The 17,810-nt window shown below is 42.3% G+C and overlaps 1 protein-coding gene across 1 annotated transcript in view; it reads right to left on the reverse strand.

The window, feature by feature from the left end:
- Positions 1-412: 412 nt before the first annotated feature.
- The window catches only part of LOC109640019 (polycomb group RING finger protein 3), a 36,953-nt gene continuing 19,555 nt past the window's right edge, over positions 413-17,810 (reverse strand). Inside the window, exons 3-10 of the mRNA XM_069531566.1 lie at positions 13,899-14,016; positions 11,545-11,641; positions 9,081-9,136; positions 8,674-8,781; positions 5,937-6,025; positions 3,332-3,469; positions 1,453-1,533; positions 413-1,346 (exon numbers count right to left, since the gene is read on the reverse strand). Coding sequence (XP_069387667.1) covers positions 1,299-1,346; positions 1,453-1,533; positions 3,332-3,469; positions 5,937-6,025; positions 8,674-8,781; positions 9,081-9,136; positions 11,545-11,641; positions 13,899-14,016 — 735 coding nt within the window. The 3' untranslated portion in view covers positions 413-1,298. The remainder of the gene's footprint in view (positions 1,347-1,452; positions 1,534-3,331; positions 3,470-5,936; positions 6,026-8,673; positions 8,782-9,080; positions 9,137-11,544; positions 11,642-13,898; positions 14,017-17,810) is intronic.

Consider the following 17,810-nt stretch of genomic DNA (forward strand, 5'->3'; position numbering starts at 1 on the left):
AAGATCTAGAGGAAAAAAAACAGGAAAAGGAACTGTGTCTCTGCCGGACACTTACAGACACCAGTGTGTAGTTATCGGTGAGAAAGAATTTGTTGATGACGAACAAATTAAACAAACAATAACTCTACAGGAGGCCGGTGAGATGAGGAGCACGGGGGGAGTGGATCTCAAGCTTTCTGCTGATTCGCCCTAAAGTCTCGTAAATCTATGAGAGCACTGTAACACACTTAGACCCCCATGACACACACACACACACACACACGCAAGCATACACACACACGCACGCACCCACACTGCAAGGGATTTGATATTTGTTTTGTGTCTGTGTCAGACAACATAAAGATGCATTTATATATTTTGATACTGATAGTGAGTCTGTCTTTAAATTCCTCATTTTTAAACCTCTGGACACTTTTCTTTTTATTTGCCCAACATATAGATAGCACTTCTGGGATCCACTCTTTTCTTTTTAACAGTCTAAAGTCTCTCTTACGCTCTTCAATCTCTCTCTCTCTCTCTCTCTGTAATGACATTTTATGTACAATATTGGTATATAGAACATAAATTACTACACAACAAAAATTTTTAGCCTATTCACAATTGACAATCATCAAGAACCCATTAGCAAATTAGACAAAGCCAACAAAATGAAATGGAATAAAAAAAAAAAGATTCGGAGACAATTTTACTTGAAATCGATGCCTGTTATATATCTTCCATATACTTTCTGTGCTCCCAAGACGAGTCAAGTGTATTGTGACAGGAAATTAAAAAAAAAAGAAACTTTTTTTATATAAAAAAAACGTCCTCCTCTCCTCTCAGTCTTTGTCTCGGGAGGATGAAATTTGCACGAAGCTCAAAAAACACGGTCACGGGATTCCAGACATCTTGTTTGCGTGTAAACAGAGCACCAGTAGTGTCTTGGTTCAATGTGTCTCTTCTGTACAAAAGTATAAATATATGCTTTCTCTCATTTTTTTTTTCTTTTTTCATTTTGTTCACATATCTAGGATGTAGCGGACAAAAAAAATGGTTGTTGTAGTTCCTAAAAACACGTGTGTTGCAGAATCTGTGCTGGAGGTTTCCAGTTTTGTGTTGTGTTTGTTCCCCAACGTTAGCTCCCCATTTGCTGGTTTATGCTGATTTTGTTTTTACTGTCGGGCATTTGCTTGGTGTTGGTTGATCGTCTTTGCATAAATAAAAAAAAAAAAAGTTTCGGCACAGTCTGCAGCCACCGGACCTGAAATTAAAAAAAAATTTTTAAAAAAGGAAAGAAACAACCGTTGTGTCCGTTTTCGCTACAGCAGATCCATCTTGGGTCTGTAATGGAGCAGGAGGGGGGATTTCTGTAAAAACAAAAACACAACCTCAGCAAGAGCAGCTGTTGCGAAAGCCCAGACGGCAAAACTGTGAACACGTGATGACACAAACTTTGTCGTTCTGGAAAGTTACCTTAAATCTCCATCTTGTCACGACGACAAATTTCAAAGTGTGGTCCTTCCCCAAGATTTCCTCATTGCATAAAATGTCCAGCTGTAAAAAACAAAAACAAAAGAGCAAATGACTGAAACATTTCTGAACATCAGGGTCTGAAGTTTTCACAGCAGAGAAACGAGACTCGTGCTGTGACTGAAGCATCTCAACGTCTGTTAAAGTCACGTTTCCAGGCTGCATCTGATCTAAACTTCCAGCTCCTGTCCTCTGCTCCTCTGCTCCCGCCTTTCAGCCTGAGTTATAACATCGCTGAGGGAGGGGAAGCCGACGAGAGCTGATTTTGACGTGGAGTAGCCCCTGGCCCCCGAGCAGCAGTGGGGCTTCTCAGGCGAACACAGAAGTTCAATACCGAACACGGGGGCCGGCTCGGCAAATCTACCTCTCCTCCTGTGAAGTCAACATTGATATTCTGCTGAGCAGCGCCTGGCTTCTGCGTCTGCCGATCAATACGGTGAGACAGGCAGGGGGGGGTGAAGGCCTGAGACAAACACTGCCACAGCATCACCTACTGGCTGTCACATGAAGGACATGTCACCCTTTATCAGCACTGAAACAGCCGCTTTGTGATTAGAAAGATACGTAAACAATCCGGGGGGGGGGGGGGGGGGGATTTAATCCTGAAAGTCACAGAGAGTGTTTGAGTCCAAATAAAAGAAGAAAAAAAACGTCGACAAACAGTGAAATGGCAAAAAGTAATGTGGCTTCTATAATCTGAAAACACATCATTAATGGTTTCACGTCACTGTAACAATTTACAATCTGAGACAAAGCTAAAAAAAAAAAGATCACAGGATCACAGAAAGTTAAGAGACCAAAGTTGATTTGACCATCGTCAGTCACTCGGGAAGATTCCGTTGAGCTACATTAGAAGATGTTATTTTGGTAGTTTGGGGCGTTTCTAACATTCACTCATGTATTTATGAATGCGTTCACTTCCTGCTGGAACGTTTAGATGTGTGACAGGATCACAACGACGGGTTCACAGACACAGGAAACGAGTAAATGGCGCAACCGTTCTTTGACAAAGCCACTTATTGTAAAGCTCGGAGCAGAATGGATTTGAACAACAACTTTCGATTGTCAATAGATAGCTCAACAATGGCTGGCGGGGAGAGCGGCCGACTCGCCAAAGTCGTGCGACGGAGGCCGACGATATAATGGAGCCTACCCACTCATCTCTGTGACAGCCAGTGAAACGACAACAAAAAACACAAGAGACGCGAAAAATAGAAAAATAGGAGGAAAGAAGGCGGCTGTGATGAATATTCACAGAATCTTAGAAAAATCCATCTGTCAAATTATCGCCCACCATCCCCCCCTGTTGCTCTGAACACAGCGCAAAGAGGCAATAAATAGAAAAATTGTCACATCTAAATATCACAAAGACGTGATATCTGCAAATTATAACTAACACAAAGGCGAAAAGTATATACGCTGACCATTGTGTAGTCTCTTGTGATTAAATAAAACTTTCTGGTAAACAAGGGGCCAGCTGGTGCTTTTATATGAGTTAAAAAACAAATGCCAAAGAATTAAGAGATTTGTTCCAAATTGCTACAAATCCACTTTGGGGAACAAAGCACTTTCTCTTTTCTTCAACGAGCACGGATCACTGTGTCTACATTACTCGTTAGGCCCGGGAATTAAGATGAATGACAGGAGTGAACCTCTGGCACAGGAAGCTGATTTTGTGGATTATTTCTACGCGTTTGTATCTCGTACAGTTCTTTGTCAGAGTTTAAAAATGCAAATGCAGCTTTGAGTAACGTGGCGAACGTTCAGCGTGCGACAGGCAAAGCTGTGGTTTCCCTCTCAGCGCTCGACTTTCTGTCTGTACCTCATTAAACGATGTCAGGTTAAGCTTTTTGGCGATGAACTTCTTGAGGTGCAGGACCGTGGCTTGTGCCGAACAGCGGATCCACTTGCGCTTCAGACCTCGTAGCTTGCTGCTGTTGCACTCCAAGCAGATGCTGACCTGTCGAGAGGAAAACACAAACGTGGAGCAAACGATGAAACAAAACTTATCAGACGGAAAGTACCCGCCCTCTCCTCGAAGCCACGCCCCCAAAACATGTTAAGAATAGACAGAAAAATGGCGGTGGGTCAATTCAGCCTGACACTGGTGCTGCTCATCTCACTGATCCAGAATTGGCTGTTTGTCTTTGGCTTCTTTCATGTGACCGAGTGTCACCGCCACTGGCCCGTGCACTTGTTTTTTCCCCCCCGTGGTGACACGGTAGGTGGTTTTGGCCGCCGGTGGCTGCAGGAGTCAGAATGCATCACTACCACCGAGCCTCTGCCGCACTCTTTTCAAACAGGAAGTGCCAACATTGCACTGGTCTTTGATTAAAACTGGCAACGCTGTAACGTGTCTGTTTTTCCACCAGTGCCGGCGATCAGGGAGGCTCATAATGTGGAATAAAAGTCTCAACGGTGATCCGGACTCCGCAGCAGTCTGAGAGGCAGCTTCCTCACAATACTGAACATTAACGACCTCTTTATGTAGCCCAGGAGTCCTGCTAGAGATACACACACTTACAGATGTGACTGATGCAAGAGAGAGGCGTATAAAGACAACATATATATGTGACATTATACACAGGCTCATTACCGAGTCGTGGACGCTCGCGGACGTCTTCTTATTGTGTTACTTTTGTGTTAGTTTTCTGTGAGCAGCAACAGCTCCACTCTCTCCATGTGAGTGTTGAGTTTGATAAATGAGGCTTTGAACATTTCGAAATGTGATTAATAATTCAGAGCGGAGCCGTGTTCTCCAATTTCTCCTCTTTAGGACCAAAAATAGCCGTGGTTTATCAAATTTACACACAGAGAACATCTCATGAAAATTAGATGAGAGCCTAAATGTGACCCCGCCCTCCGAATTCAGAACTCCGTCCCAAAACGATCCCTTCTGAAACTCAGCTATTTCATGCTTTGCTGATGATGTAAATATCTCTGATTGATTGTGGCATTTGTTGTACTTCTGTTCGCTCTTCGTTCACGGTGTGTCACTGCTTTCAATAGCTCTCTGTGCTGCACACCCCAAGGTTACCCCCCCACCCCAAAAAAAGGAGAGTGTTCTGGAAATCGGTCACGCGTGGCGGTTGGCCTGGCGCTTGTTAAGTCTTCAGTGACACCGTGACACCGTGATGGCAGTGGTGGTGGCGGAGGAGGAGGGGGGAATACTGTCTGTGGCAATTTTGTCCTCGTGCTCCTCTGAACTTTGATTTCTTTGTCTTTTCTTCACCTCTGCTCAAATGTATGTTTCCACTTTAAATCCCTTGATCCCTTTCCCTGAAGCTTCCTCTGCTTTTTCAACACTTTGCCTTTCGCCTGTCCTCAGTTGTCTCTTTACTGTTCAACAGCTATGGACTCGTCGTCCTCCAGCCAACTGTCATTAGACATAGAAGTCAGAAGACATCATGTGTTTAGGTCCGTGCGTACGTTGGTTTGTCACTTTCTTGTAAACACGGTATCTCAGGATTACTCTGATGAAGATAACCTTCAGCGTTAGTTTGGGAATTTAACACTAAATATAGAACCTCTGCAGTTGAAAGAAAAAACAATCTATAGCTACTCTGTGCGGTGTACAAACAGTCAAACACATAAGGTTCCCTCGAGACGGACTTTATCCAGTAAATCAGGTATCTTGGGTGCCTGAGCTCTCTCCCTCCTCGATATTCGACACGGCTGTATTCAGCTCACACAGGCGGCCGTATAAGATATTCAGAGTGCATTCTGCACCGTCGACTGAATTTCCAAAGGGCAAGATCTTCACCCTCACCAGGGGCAGCCTGTCTTCACCACATGGCAGAGACGAGCTGCTCGATCCGTCACGACTGGATCGTTCTTACGCCTAAAAACAGCAGCTAAAAATGGCACAAGGACACTTTTTCTTTATTCCTGTGCAACATTAGGGGAAGACGATTTGTCTTCCTGGTGCCGTCTGTCCTGCACAACAATCAGTCTGGTCCCTCTGCATTATTGATATCATTTTTGCAGTTCTTGAGATTGTGCCAGAATACAAATGAAATCAGGAAATATCCATTTTGAATGCCTGCAGTGGACGGTGGTGCCCGTCACTAAATGAATAAATTCAAATTGAAGAGCCGCAGAAACCAAAGACAAAAGAAGCCGGTAATTGTAAAGCTGGCGAATCACATGGAGGCCACTTTTATAAAAGCAATTATTGAAATGCAGGCTTTTAAAAAAAGGTAATTGTCCCAACAATTATCACCAACAGTATTTTATTCAGTTGTGCTTTTGTTCCTGACAGATTGCTCTGCAACCCATAATTATTTCTAAGTGTTTGCTTCTTCTAAGCTGTTTCAGAAGACAAACTCTTTTTACAAACCTGAGCTGTAACACTAAAGCACCAGTTCACCTACACAACATATTCAACATATTCATCTTTGCTGTCCATCACTAACATGAGGACTCACCTGCTCGTCGCTACGGTGATAGTCGTTGTCCTCTTCTGGTTTCTCCTCTCCTGCCTCCTTATGGGTGGTGTCCTCTGATTTTGCATCACCTGTTCAGAAGGAGAGGAAGCATTGAGCGCCATGTTCTCGGTTCTGAATAACAATAAACATCTGCTCCCCAGAGAAGAGGAGAGCAACTGTGAACTGTGAACGTGTCAAAGTCAAAAACTGATGACGAGCATTTCATCGGTGGATGTTTCTTGGACAATTTGTCTCAAACTGTTTATGTTTGTCCTCAGTCCAGCAGCATGTTTCTCTCCTCATGCTCATTAACTGAAGTCAAGAGGCTTGAGCCTAATTGACGTCCACGGTGGCTCTGTTGAAATCAAGACTTGTTGGACGACAGGGAAACAGACACGTTTGTCTCTCTGCAGTTTTTAAACAGCCTGTGCCTGTCGGAGTGTAAAAAAGCCACAGAGGTCTATTTATAAGACAATCGCATGTCTGAGGGTGTCAAAACAGCCATTAAATGAATTAGCTGCTGTCTGGGTACGTTTCTAGAATCACAGCGACTTCTAATCAAGAAAAAAACCTTCAGTCATTCTCCACATTGATTAGCCTGTGGGGCATCATCAGCGCTGCCTGAACCGAGCTCCTCTGGTTTAAACACACATTTCTCAGGAAAATGGAGACAGACACTCCGGGCTACTAAAGGTTATTAAGTAAGTAAAGTACGTATGGATGTCAAAACTCTTCAGTGCGTTTCCTAAATTACAATGTGAACCCAAAACTAACAAGAGCGAGTGTAAACAATGGCACGAAGATATGAAACTTCTTTCTCGTATGTGCACATGAACTCTGCGGACAGTCGCCTAAACATCTTTTAAAATACCCCGTAAAAAAAGCTGCTGCTAAATCGTCCCGAGCAGCTGTGGTTCTATATTTCCTTATGGATTCTCTTGTTGGCTGTGATATTGCAGTATTGAATTGTTTCATATAAGACGCAGTTAGCTGCACAGACATGTATTGCTTTTCTGTTACCTTTACAAACAGAGAAATTCAGCTTCTTCTCTGTGGATTCTGTGTGTGTGTGTGTGTGTGTGTGTAATAACGGACAGTTTACTGCTCAGACTGTAGATGTGATTGTGCTCAACCCTCTGTGACCATTTTCCATTTGGGCTAACTGTCACCAATTCTACAGGGTATTACCGGGAGAGGCCTGAGCTTGCTTCTGTGTCTCTGCAGTGATTGTCTCCAGAGTCAGCTTCTCTGATTGCTTATCGGGGGGGGAGGGGGCCTTGCTCTTATTGTTGTGTCTCACCTTCAAACAACCCCAGAGTATCTCACAGACTCTAAATAGACAAGACGACGGTGGTGGCGGCATCAGGTAATGATGTCGCTTGAGTCCAGGGATTTCTCTTCTTCTTTTTGTTTCATTCAGTTCAACAATCAAGTTTGGGTATAAAACAGTCGACTGTCGGGCGGGTTTGTGATTGATGGGATCTCATATACAATCAAATCGCAAAGGGAAGTACAATAACAATTTCGAGGGAGGCGTCTCTGGGAGTAAAGCATCCATTTGTGTGTGGGAGTTTATATTGTCGCGAAAGAGAAAAGTGCTCTCAGCAGACCCGTCATGGCCTCGTGTTCCTCCATCTTCTTGCAATAAGTGCTCGTGAAAACAAGCAATTTAGAGAAAATGAGTCTTGTGTGCTGACGGAAGTTTTTGTTTCGCTGGTGACGAACGATTCTGATAGGAAAACTGTGTCTGAACTTAAAGAAGAAGTGAATGGAGCTCAGATTTATAATACAATCTCTTCCATTAACGTCAACGTGCTATCATTGGTTGAGTGGTGGGTCTGCAGTGCATACAACGCCGTGTGTTTTTGTCTCTTGAGTTTACACTTTGCTCTCCGGTCGTATCATAGACTCAATAGAAACTTTTTGAACCACTCCTATGGCAGGCCTATGCTGCTTTTCCACAGATTCAAAATGAAAGTAATTGAAATAGTATCTTGCATTCTCCATCTGACCAGCACCAACATAATAATAAAAAACATGCTGGTCAATGAGCCTCAGAATGACATGGAACCACGTTAGATTCACATCAGTTTTTCTTTTATAAAAAGTCAAAAAACAATTCCGCTCTAAAACGTTGGTGATATAATATTCCACAGTTCCTGGGTTTCTACCTCTGTTGGCATCAAACGATCTGTGAAATGTGTTTGTGTCCGAACATGAATGTGTGTTTGAGCATATGTGAGTGTGTGTGTGCGTGTGTCTTTAAACTTTACTTCGAGTGATGAGGCTCAGGAAGCTGGAGAGCATTTCCACTTCCATTTGAGCCTTAATTACCAAAATCAGAGAAGGGGATTAAGCGAGCGATTAGGCCTGCCAGCACGACGGCCCTCTGGGCACACATTCACACCAGCCCTCGGAAGCAAACTGGTTTGGAAAAGCCGTTGTGCACAACAAGCAGCACAGGGGCTCATTCTGACTGGTTAAATTGCCTTCATCTCTACTAAGTAATGCGTTCCACTGTTACTCCTGGTCATGCCTCTAATGTTACTTATTAAGATTTCACAGCTTCATTCCTCATGGAGCACAAGGAGATGAGCAAGACACCTGCATTGCGGAGGTGAAGGCCACAGTGAACCTGGTCTGGAAAACAATTCCAGTTGATTTACAGTAACTGATCATTGTCTTTGCCCCTTGATGAGAGCTCCTCCCTGACAGTAATGTGCAGTGCCGATCGTACCATTGCGCTGATCTAGATGAGTCTTCATGTTGCAAAGTTCCCCTTTAATGTCTCCAGGCACCTCCATCCCCAACTTCTGATAGAAATCTCTCTGCTTCTTTATCTCCGCTGCAAAACAGGAGAAGAAACAGAAGAAAATAAGACGAGGCGACGTCTGTTTCTCAATGTCACCGCTGTCTCCAGGCTTTTAAGGTTCAATGGAGTGTGTGTGTGTGTGTGTGTGTGTGTGTGTGTGTGTTATGGATGCTTTGAAAGAATATTTTACTATAAGTTATATATGCAATTTTCAGTGATGCAAAGATGACAACGCATGCAGATAGTGATAATCGCACATGAGCCAAAACTAACATTTTAAGGTTATTAGATGGACCCACTCTGTGTTGGATTATAAAGAAACACACACTTACCCTCTTGAAGTCCCGGTACCAACTTGTAGACAATGTCTTGCATTGTTCTGTCATGACTGAAGAGAACAAGGAAATCGTTAGATAATATAATCATTTATAATCTATATTCATACATATCTGAGTTACCATCCTCATTAGTGAGAACCGACATAATTGGCCGACAGAATTTGAATTTTCCAAATATATGAACCACATATCTGAAATATATACATATATATATATATATATAAAATAGTTTCCAGAGATTGGCTGGAGGGGTTGTGAGTTGATCAAAAGGGTGAAGACAGAAAAAGACTAAATCTGAATTGCTGCATTACGTTTTTTCAGATTTTACTTTTTGGTTTCTTTTTGCTTGTAAATGGAGGACCACAGTTTATTTCTGCCTCTTAATGCAACCTGAGGAGAAATAATTCCTCTTTGGCTAAAATGAATAGGCTGCACTTGACAAGGAGCCTTAAAAACTTTAGAAGCACCAATACACTGATGTAGCACAACTTTCCAAGCGGTGAAAGCTTTTCCTGAAGGTGTCATTTATGTAGAAATTTCAGATGACACTTGCTCTCGGAGGCCACCGTGCAGCATATGCTCCGTCAGTCAGTGTTTGATAGTTTTTCCCTGTTTGGCGACGCAGGTGACGCAGGTGCACAGTGTGGGCTCTGACACACAAGGACATGGCCACGCTGAGTTTGCTACGGTTCTATGGAGGAAAACATGTGACAAGTTCATTTCCCCTGCTGTTCGTTGGGAGTGAGATTGTATCTGCGGCTGCACGATGATGATGCTCGCTCCAAATATACAGCGAACCACTGCCCCCTGGTGAAGAACATCTACAACACAGAGTTAAACGTGCCACACGTTTTCTAAAGCTGAACCAAAAGCTGAAGCTACCTTAACTTCCTTTAACACTTTCAGGCTCCAATTACAGATTGGGTGTCTCTCCAGGAAACAGATTTTAATCACGTGAAGACTTTTAGCAAATTAAATAAATAATGTAATGTGTTGAACAAAACGACTTCAACACAAAAGGTTCTCAAAAAGGTTTCTGCAGGTTTTCATTAGTGTGGGTGCATCACTGCAGGAAAAACCCTGTGCACTGTTAAAACATTCAATATAAGCAGAACGGCACTGAGAAGAGGAACACAGGAACACAGTGGAAAATAAATAAATAAATCTGTGCATCTGCCTCTTTATCTGCATCCACAAACACATTTACACTTCTATGATGACGTTATTGTCATAACAAGTCGTGAGTTTGACTTTGAGTTCAATCTCAAACACCAACTTTGACAATCTTCCTGATGAGCAGATGAGAATAATGATCTGCTTCAGTCCCCTGTTTTGTGTTTTGTCCTCAAATCTCTTGTGATGTTTTTCATCAGCTCGAGGGGGCAAAAAAAATCAGCTGTGCAAAGAGCTAATGTGTTTGGAAATGGAGCATTTCCAGGAAAACAATGAGTCTGCAGACAGCACAGTTTAGGAGCTAATGACTTAATTGCTGGTGCAGATTAGCTTTGTGTGTCGTATTAATCAGACGTTGATGGGTGAGCGCTCAAGAGGAGGTACGAACAGCACGATCCCTCACGCGGCAGGATTTCATCTGTCAGAGCCAACTCCCAAAAAACAACAATGAAATGACTCGTCTTCCAAAACTTCTTCACTTTAACCTGAAGAGTTACTCAGTGTTGATGTAAAAAGTTCTGGATACGCTCCACAGCTGATAACCTGCAGTCCATTCACTTCCATGCTTAAATATAGAACCTTAACGTAAACTTAAAATGCGTAAAATACTTTTTCACAGGGCCGGATTGATGTTGTCAGTACTGGTTAACTTCAGCTGGATAACAAGAAGATGTCTCTGATGTCGTGAATGTGTCTGAGGGGAGAATCCCCTGCTGCGTCCCTGCCCAGACCCAATTACACAGACATTCTCCGGAGTTCATGTCTGTGAATGGCTAAAGTTGAACTCACCCCCACCTAGTGGAGACTGTGTTGTTAACACGGATGACCAAAATGTAAGGTTGTCTGCGTTAGAATGCTTTGAATGTGAGAATACATTTTATTATTATTTCATAGGCTGCAAATAACAGATTGTTTTCTTCATTTATAATTCATTGACGTTAATAAAAAGGCAGAAAACATAATATGGTAAGCAAACCTGCGATAGAGTACCGTATGTAGTATTGTTTTCTTATTGTTGGCACTAGTATAACCTGCATATACTACTACTGGGTTATAAATGTCCTCTATAGAAACCAGCCTGAGCACAGTGACCACACAGGCTCAGGGTCTCAGTTTCCTGTCAAGAGGGAAAAGGGGTAGTGACCATGAGCACTGTGCTGCGTGGTGGTTTCCTGCCAGGGAACTGCTGATGCCCCCAGAGGCACACCGATGGAGCACAGTCAACATGTCAGTGTGTGTTGGTGTGCACGCATGGGTGTGTGTGTTGGGCGGTTCCCTCACTTACCCGATGTACTGCAGTGGATGGCTCTGATGAATAACGATCCTACACGTGGGGCACGTGTTGTTTTCCTCCAGATACTTCACTAGGCAACTTCTACAAACTGGAGACACACACAGGACATGTGGTTACTACATGTTTAAATCAAGCTATAGCCAACATTAATATTGTTTATTTAGACAGTTGTATTCAAAGGACAAATGATGTGAAATATAAAACTGCACAACTGTGACTAAAGTATAATATAAAGCTGATAATCTCCTGTTTACTGATCTTGATGGAAATCACAACTGACAACTTGAGGATGAATTCACACATCTCACTTTGTCAAATACAGCTGAAGATACTTATTCATGTTTAGCTGAATATTTTTATTCATTTCCTTCCAAACAGATGCACAATTAGGGCTGCAACTAACAATAATCAAATATACTGTTATATTAATCAAGAGCTGAGTCTATTAAATTCCCTTCACAACATCTGAAAAGCAGAAATCAATATCTGCAAATAGTTTTTGTCTGACATCTGTTTAAATCCCAGAATAACTGAGGTTGAAGTGAAACAGTAAAAGCTCATGTGTGAGAAGTCTGATGGATGAGATGCTCCTGTAAAATAGTTTATACTTCAGATAATAGATTTCTCACCAATGAAACACTTCATGTGCACAATGAGACCCTCATCTGTGGTAGAGGAGCGCCATCAAGTGGACATGCGAGGAACTACCTTGAATAGGTTCATGTCACAATGGCCTGGAGCTGAATGAGTCAACTGGTTTGACCTTCGTGATATTGATACCCATCTTTACAAAGGAGACGTCTTGCTGCAGGTCGGTCAGATAAAAACCACAGACTTCCTTCATTACTCTGCTGCAGCAGACTATAATGATTTCTCACAAACCACCAGAGTCTGCCTTCATGTCAGCGAACAGTTAAATCTGATCTCATGTGAGTGTTTCAGGTGACTTCAGGTCGCAGGTGAGGTAATCAGGATCAGAGACTCCCTGAGGCGTCACAAAACAGGTAACTCACGGCCGCACCACTTCCGTTTCACTTCAGCAGGCATCAAAAACAGACACCAACATGTAACGCACAGGGTTTTGTCTGTAGAGGCAGTACGCTCCAGCACGGCCTGATGCTGAACACGATGCTCTCAGAGACACTGGGGTAGCAGGACATGCAAGGCCTTGTGGTTACGCAGGAAACATCTGGCTGAATGAGGAAGCTCTCCCCTAAAACTTGTCGCAAGAGTGATGAGACGTGTAATCCCTACTTCAGACTACATGACATTTAAAGTCGTCTAAACCTTGGACGGTCCGCTCTATCTCCTCCTGAGCCACAGGAGTTGTTGCAGAGTTTGTTTAGATATTCTGCCTTCTATAGAAATCTAGTTGGAGGAGATGTGTCGAAGAGCCTCTCGAATCACGTCTTCGAATCACGAGTTCGATTCAATGTCGATTTGGCTTTGACCCGGGGCCTTTGTCTGTGAGTTTTGAAATCTCAAGAATGAAAAGCCAGCGATATTAACTCAAAAACGTTTGAGGACGTGGACTTTGTGCAACAAGTATATTTCTTTAACTTAAAGTTGTGTGTTTTTGAGAAAACTCTAAAGATGATTCACACAGTCAGCTTGTATGTTAAAGCAGATATTCTCAGGTATAAAAAAGACAGACAGAATAATGACTAACAGCAGACACAGACAGGACTGTATTATCCCACTTTACTCAAAACACCCAGCTAATGATGTGCCACCGTTCGAATAAGAGGCGACATCTTCTCTCCTTCATCTGCCGGGTAATAAATGTGCAGATTTCATCGCAGTGACAAGAATCCCATTTTCTGGGATAGAGCGAGTCTGATTGCTTGTTCACCTGAGAGGCTATTTTTTTTAAATCATAAAGAAGCTATACATAAATAGGAACGAAGGGAAGTTCTATTTTGAGAAAACAGAAGTCTGGAGCAGTGCATCTAAAATCTTAACACTATGCAACTCCAGAGAACAGCTGGTCTGACCTACAGACAGCAGGGACTTCACAGCCGGTGATGAAACACATGATACAGACTTGAAGGCAGAGCTGTGAGTCAAAGAGCAGATAGAACAAAAGCTGCGCGGATCACAGAGGCATCGACTCGCCTCCAGGATTCTTCCCATCGCAGGTAAATCCTGGAGGTAAAACCTGAGCCAAAAAAAAAAAACCCTGGGAGAGAAACACGGCCGAGTGTAAACAAGAAAGTGACGCGACAGAAACAAGGAGAAAACTGACAGGAAACAGAAAGACGGGAACAAAACAAGGAGATGAAGAGCGACACGGAGAGAGAATAAGAGAGGAAGAGCTGGTGCGTAAGGGGGGGGGGGGGACCTACATGTGTGTAAGCACTCGGTGACGGTGGTGGCGTCGATCAGGTAGCCCTCACACAGACGACATGTGATGTGGGCGTTGATGTGACACAGCTTTATCTTCCTCGTCAGCATGTCGGGGTTCTGGGGAAGAAGAACAGAAACAAACATTAAGGCTTGAAGCCAAAAGTGTTTTTTCCCTGAGAGTAAAACCGAAAACATCCAACTGACACAAACACTGCAGCCACCGCAGAGCAGTATTCATCTCCTGTCAAAACAACTTGAGGACGTCCTGGAAATTAAATTGTGTTGGTAATACTTCATTCCTTCCTTCTTCTATTGATATATTTTAGTGAAAACTAGATGAAGGTACAACTTCTCGAGAAAAAAAAACACATACCCACACAGAGGTTGAAAAATACCAACACGCCTATGAAACCACATTTAAATAAAACATTCTTCCACCACCAAGTTTCGTGGAAACCTGTAGTTCTCGCTAACTAACAAACACACAGAAAACTTTCTCATTTCAAAAGCTTCTGCAGAACTTTACTCTGTATTTATTGAAGTGGTTGAAGTTTAAAACATTTTTTCAACATTATCTACAAGGGATAGAAGAATACTTCAAAGATAATACACATTTAGTTATTTGCCATCATATATTTGCATAAAGTACAAAAGTCCCCCAGTAACTCATTTCTTAATAAATAATTGTCAGTGTGCATTTTTCTTCTCTGACATTGTTTTTCTGAGTAAACCCCAGAAGATCGCAGGGTCCAACCTCCTAAACTGTGACTCCACAGCTACAAGACTTCATTGTAAATAACATCTCAGACGTGCAAATGAAGGAAGTTAAAACCACGTCTGTAAAAACAACATTGTTACATATGCGCAGGAGAAATAAACAAAACATGAGACGTCCTCAGTGGTTTTTAACTGTCGCTGAAATCCACCAGTATCTATAAACGATGTATTAGTCAAATAGAAAGGTTAAATATTCTCTTGTTCCTGCTTCTCTCAGTTTTATGTCATGAGAACCAGATCTTTTTGGTTTGGACTGTTAGTACAACAGAAACTGCGATTGACATTTTGTCCTCAGAAGACTTTCTGAATGACTAGTGGATTAAACGACAGATTAAACTGCAGATTAACACAATTTTACCTCCTTTCATTGTGCAGAATTTACAACTAACGCCTGTTACAAACAAAGACAGAACTACTTTTCAAAAACGCAAGCACAAAATCTATGTCTTCAAATATATGAAGGTTAATCGTACACACTTAAAACAATACTTACTACGATAACATCGAGTACATAATGAGCGAATTCCAGAGAGGATGTCACCTCTAAAAAACATATTGTCGACCACAAGCAATATCAAAAAACACAAACCACGGCAAGTTCAACACTGCCAGCAGCAGTAAAATACCCACAATCACATCAAAGGACATTATGTTGAATATTGCTGCAGCATTTCACGGCTTTATTGTTTTTAAGTCTGTCCTCATCACACCCAGGGAGCTACTTAACCATCGTTCCTGCTTTTCAGCCAACATGCGTCTCCTGTGGATCTGAGCCTCTTCGAACCAAACTTTTTAAGAGTCTGCAGCTGCACTGGCTGTTCGATGATGCTTCCATCTTTATTCCGACTCTTCCAAAATTGAATCACTAATAATAAGGCAGGTGGCAGTGACGAATCGCTGCCAGCGTTAAACCACAGGTGGAGACTGTGAGCTGCAGCACACAGAGTCAACACGTTTCTGCTCCATGACAATCTGAGGCCAACGGGCTGCAACAAGCGAGCTGGGCTGCAGGTTCATAGATGCACATGATGTTGTAAGCAGCGATTGTTGCTTTTCCTGTATTTTATCAACTATTTGGTAAAATTGATTTATCATATAGTGACTGAAAATCCAAATGAGCAAGAGAGGAAACACTAAAAACTGACATTTGACACCAATCTTACCCCAGAGCCTCAGGAGCCCTGAGGTGTCCATGTTTCTCTCACTGCAGTCGGTTTGTTTAACTATAACAAACGTTATTTAACTGTTGCTCTCATAATTAACACCAGATGGCGTTCTGTGATACACATGCATTTTCTCAGTTAATTATTAAGTCTATCAAAGTCCATGAAGAAAAGATTCTCACAGTTTCTCAGAGGCTGGGGAACTGATGATGTCATTTAAGAAGCTGTACCCAGAGAACGTTTTGTATTTATGCTTGAAAATGGCGATTAATTGTTTTTTTTAAAGAGTTGATTTTCTGTTGAGCATTTAATTGCTCCACACGCAGGCATGTCACTTAATGAAAACTGCAGGAAAGGGGGGGGGGGGCAGTCAACAGGAGCCACAGCTCATTTTCTCCTCCCTATAGCGTCGCTAGTTAAAGCACAATTATTTGACAAATTAGTGCAGGATGTTTGGTGAAAATAAGACTTTTCCCACCAGACAGCTTCCAGCGTCCCTATTAGCACCAACTGGAACAATGATGACACATGCAGCAGCTTAAAATAATAAAAATCCGCTGTTCAAAAACACAATAATGAGCTTTCAACTGTAAAAATCCTTCTTTATTAAAAGTGATTGCTTCGCTCCAGCTAATTGTTTCGATGATGTTTGGATTTGCTGTCAGTTACACAATCCTGCAGCAGAGCAGCCCCTGGGTGGAAGCACGAGCCCAGAAGTCTATCAATTCAATTCAAAATACTTTATTTGTCCCTCGGAGGACAAGTTAGTTTGCAAACACAAGTACACACAGACAGTTCAACAATGTGTGTGTGTTTGTGTGGCGTTGTTTTTCAGGGGTGATTCCCTTTTGTTTTTGGTAGTGTGTCACTTCCTGTGCTTCCTCAGCTTCTGCCGCTTGCTGATGCTCTCATATCTTTGCCGAAGTCTCACAATCTGGTTTCCTTCTCATTACATACTTCCGATTTCTTTGGTGAGGTCCATGTCCCGTATACTAACACCGAGGAGGCAGGGTCTATGAACAATTTTGAGCCAGCCACCAGGGGGGAAGGGGTCTAGATACTTTGGAGTCACTTTTGGGAGCTGTCTTGAATTTTTATATACAGTTTTATCAGTTGTCTTCATGGCTGTCACTCTATCCATCTTGATTTTATTATTCAAATCTGAAGATCTGGTTCACTAGTGACAACATTCATGCATTATAGATCCCTGTCAGTGATGTGAGTTGCTGTGGAGAGACAGATCAACATCAGCACATTTTGTAAAATGGTGATTTTTAATGTTTACTACAACGTCTTTGTAGAAGACAAGAAAAAGATTTAGAAGAAAGGGTTCGAGTCAGTGGAGGTTCTAATGGATTTAAAGGTTAGAGTCAGTTATCACGGAACAAAAACACACGCTGCTCCTTCTACTGAACAATATAAAAAACACTATTGATCTCAGGTCACTGAATGAAATCAATGAATATTAAGACACTTAAGACCTAAAGATTTGAGGTTTTCTTTTCCTCTCTAGCAGGAAAAACTTAGAGTGAGCCTGAGCTTCAAGTTTGAAAGATGTTTTCTTTCTATGAAAGTGTGGTTGATACCCAGAGGAGACGGCTCGGCTGCTTGGCTCCAGTCGTGGTCTGACTCCTGGAGTTTTACATTATCCGTGTGTCGAGGCGATCATTCATTTTATAAGTGCATATTTTATTTTGTCTTCCTTCTCTGTATCACATTACTTCTGTCTCCATCAAATCAACAAACCGGTTAGTTTTCTCAGGGTTTCAGATCAGCGTTGACACGAAAGAACCAGCGGTTAATTTAATTTATCCAGTGCAATTAATGTTTAATTACTATTATATTTGTGTTTCCCACAGAGACATTACTTTTAAATAAGTGACTGACCAGCTCACTGTCTCGAGTGTGTGACACAGTGACTAATCAACAGACCACAGCAGCAGACAGTTGCAGGCAAATGATCAGATGTGA

Source organism: Paralichthys olivaceus, chromosome 9, assembly GCF_024713975.1.
Source record: "Paralichthys olivaceus isolate ysfri-2021 chromosome 9, ASM2471397v2, whole genome shotgun sequence".
Lineage (NCBI taxonomy): Eukaryota > Metazoa > Chordata > Actinopteri > Pleuronectiformes > Paralichthyidae > Paralichthys > Paralichthys olivaceus.